A 2,740-nucleotide genomic window follows, 5' to 3' on the forward strand; every position below is an offset into this window, starting at 1 on the left:
TTAATCTAGGCAAGATTAATTTGATTAACTAATTAATTTCCCATCTTATAAACCACAATCTCCCCTGGGGAATTTATGCTCATTTTAAACAACCTCCAACCTGTCCTGGAGCTCACCCTGGGGCAGATGCCTCCTGCCCCATCCATGTGGCTGGCCCCGTGCCCGGGGGTGGGGGCGGGTCCCCCCCCAGCTGCACTCCCACGGGGAGCGGGGGCAGGAACGACACTGGATCCCGAACCACGGATCTCCGCGTGCCGATGGCGATGAGGAGCAGGGATTAGGGGGGGTCTCTGCCGTACCTGTGATGGCGTGGTGGGAGAACGCCTCGACGTAGATGAGATAGTTGTGCGGGCAGTGCTTCTTCAGCCATTTGCACACATCCTGCTGGGTCCAGAGCACCACCGGCTTCGCCAGGCTGCCCAGCGTGGGGCTGGTGTGGTAGATGCCATAGTGATCGCAGCCACGGCCCTGAGGGGAGTGGGAAGGGGAGGGTGTTAACAGGGTTGGGCCCCACGAGGAGGAAAACGCAGGGAGGTCGGCCCATGGGGCTGGGGGAGATGCTGGCTGGCGGCACGGGACTGCGGTGATGCCGCCAGACTTTGGCTTTGCACCCTTTGGACACCTTGGGGTCACCCCGAAACCCTGGGCATTGGAAGAACTGGTGAGGGAGGCACAGAGAGAGGGGATGGGAGGCTGAGGAGGGGGTCCTGCCCTACACAGACCCCACACCCAGAGCTCCCTGGCCCTCCTGCTGCAGGCAGGAGTCCCAGACCCCTCCGCTGTGCCTCTCCCAGCCCAACGCAGCTTGGCACAGGCTCAGGGGATGGCCCGGGGGTCCTGCCCTCGCTGGGCAGAGAGGGGCATTTGCTGGCAGCTCTCAGTGGGGATGGAGCCAGCGAGGTCCCGAGGGGCAGTGGGCACAAAACCACCCCCACCAGAAGGAAGCTGGTGCCCAGGGGGACTCCCCCTTTCCCTCCATCTCAGTCTCCTTCAAGCCTGGGCTGCCCAGCCATGACGAGCCTCACCAGTGGCTAAAGCCACTCTGTGCCCACAGCTCTTTTCTGGGATGCTGCCGTGCCTGGAGACACTCTGGATAATCCTCAGTGCCCCAGCGCGTCCTTGCCTGGAGACACCCTGTATAAACCAAGGTTACAGTCCTCAGTGCCCTGGTGGGTTCTGGTCACCCTCCAGCTCCTGGCCACCTCTGCCATGGAATTCTGCCCCTTGCCCGGACGGAAAAAAAACCCCCCCGCCCTGCCTGTCCATCCTCAGTGCCCAGCAGGCACCTGTATCATGGCAGTGGGGGACCAGGACAGGCAGAGCCGAGGGGATGGAAGGGGAGGAGTGATGCCCATGGGGAGATGGAGCTCCACTGGCATCGCCTCCCGGCAAGTCTTGCCCAAAGCCTCTTGGTAGCTCCATTTCCTCACCCACATCCCGGCCACTCCGGTCTCACGAGGTGGCTGCAGCCTTGACTTATCTTTGTACAGAGCAAATCAAACGCCTTGAGCCATAACAGCACAACGGGATGAACCTGCTTCTCCTGGGAAGAATCCTCAAGGCTGGCTGGGAAATGGGTCTGGGGGATGCAGAAATCCCCCTGTTCCTGGTTTTAGTGCTCAGGGGAGATTGGCGAGCTCTCTGCTGCCGGCAGTGCCGAGACTTCATCCTCGAGCGGCACCAGCGAACATCGCTCCTCCAAATTGTCTCCCTGCGCCGGAGCTGCCAGGGTTGTCCACAGGCAGGTGGGGATGGAAAAGGGGTCCCCGCTGCCTGCGCCTGGAGGGGACTGGCTGGCCAGTGTCCCTCACGCCACAGCCCCCACCCATGTCCAGGGCACGAAGCAGCAGCTGATGTGGGTACATGCCGGCACGGGAAAGGTCGACAGCGCTTGGACCATGGCATGCCGGTCGACCTCCGCGTGTGAACATTGGCTAATTAAGCATGCCTAATAGAGGAGTGGAGATAATTAGTGTAACAGGGACTCCAGACATCCTGCGGTTACTGAAACTAATGACACGTCCCTGAGAGATGCCGAAGAGGAGGCAGCGGAGGGCAGTGGGGTCCGGGACGTCTCCCTTGGCCCCGTGCGGGGCATCGCTCACCCTCCTGAGCCTGGGCAGCCTGGTAGGGGCTGCTGCTGCGCCTGGAGCTGCATTGGGGCTTGGAAAGGGACCTCTTCTCAAGCAGACCCCCCCTGTGACACCGGGGGACACCTCAGCAAGAGGGGAGAAGGCACAGTTGGGAGGTTATAAAATAATACCCAAGGAGCCCGTCTCCAAAGCAGATGGAAAATGCGACAATGTGCACAATTCGGATTCCCAATGAAACACTCACCTTTGGGGGAACCCCCAGCAGCTGCCTGACACCAAAAAAAAGGGCGACCCCCCGGCCGCTGCCTGCCCCCCCCCACCCCCCAGCCAGATCCCTGCGCCGGCCGCGTGGCTCCTTCACACTCGGCTGAGCGTGCCGGAGAGCGTGCCGCGGGGAGGAGGAGGTGATGGACCCACTAACAAGCCATGATGAGAAGCGGAGAGGAAATAGCGCATGCGGGAAGAGGTGACAGACAACCGGCAATTTCCCTGGACACGCTCACGCAAGCGCTTCACCTGTCAGACACAGCCCCGCGCTGGGGACCCACCTCAGCACCCCCAAACTGCCGACTCGGGGGGCATCACGTGAAGCAGGTCCCTGAGCGAGCCCCTGCGCTCCCTGGGTGGGAAGGGGAGGTGTAATGAAT

The 2,740-nt window shown here is 61.7% G+C and overlaps 1 protein-coding gene across 1 annotated transcript in view; it reads right to left on the reverse strand.

Moving 5' to 3' along the window:
* Positions 1–299: 299 nt before the first annotated feature.
* SAMD10 (sterile alpha motif domain containing 10) overlaps positions 300–2,740 on the reverse strand; it is a gene marked incomplete at both ends in the record, with an annotated part of 3,737 nt that continues 1,296 nt past the window's right edge. Inside the window, one exon of the mRNA XM_010152731.1 lies at positions 300–642. Coding sequence (XP_010151033.1) covers positions 300–642 — 343 coding nt within the window. The remainder of the gene's footprint in view (positions 643–2,740) is intronic.

The sequence above is a fragment of the Eurypyga helias genome, unplaced genomic scaffold (genome assembly GCF_000690775.1).
Source record: "Eurypyga helias isolate BGI_N326 unplaced genomic scaffold, ASM69077v1 scaffold20035, whole genome shotgun sequence".
In the NCBI taxonomy this organism is placed as follows: Eukaryota; Metazoa; Chordata; class Aves; order Eurypygiformes; family Eurypygidae; genus Eurypyga; species Eurypyga helias.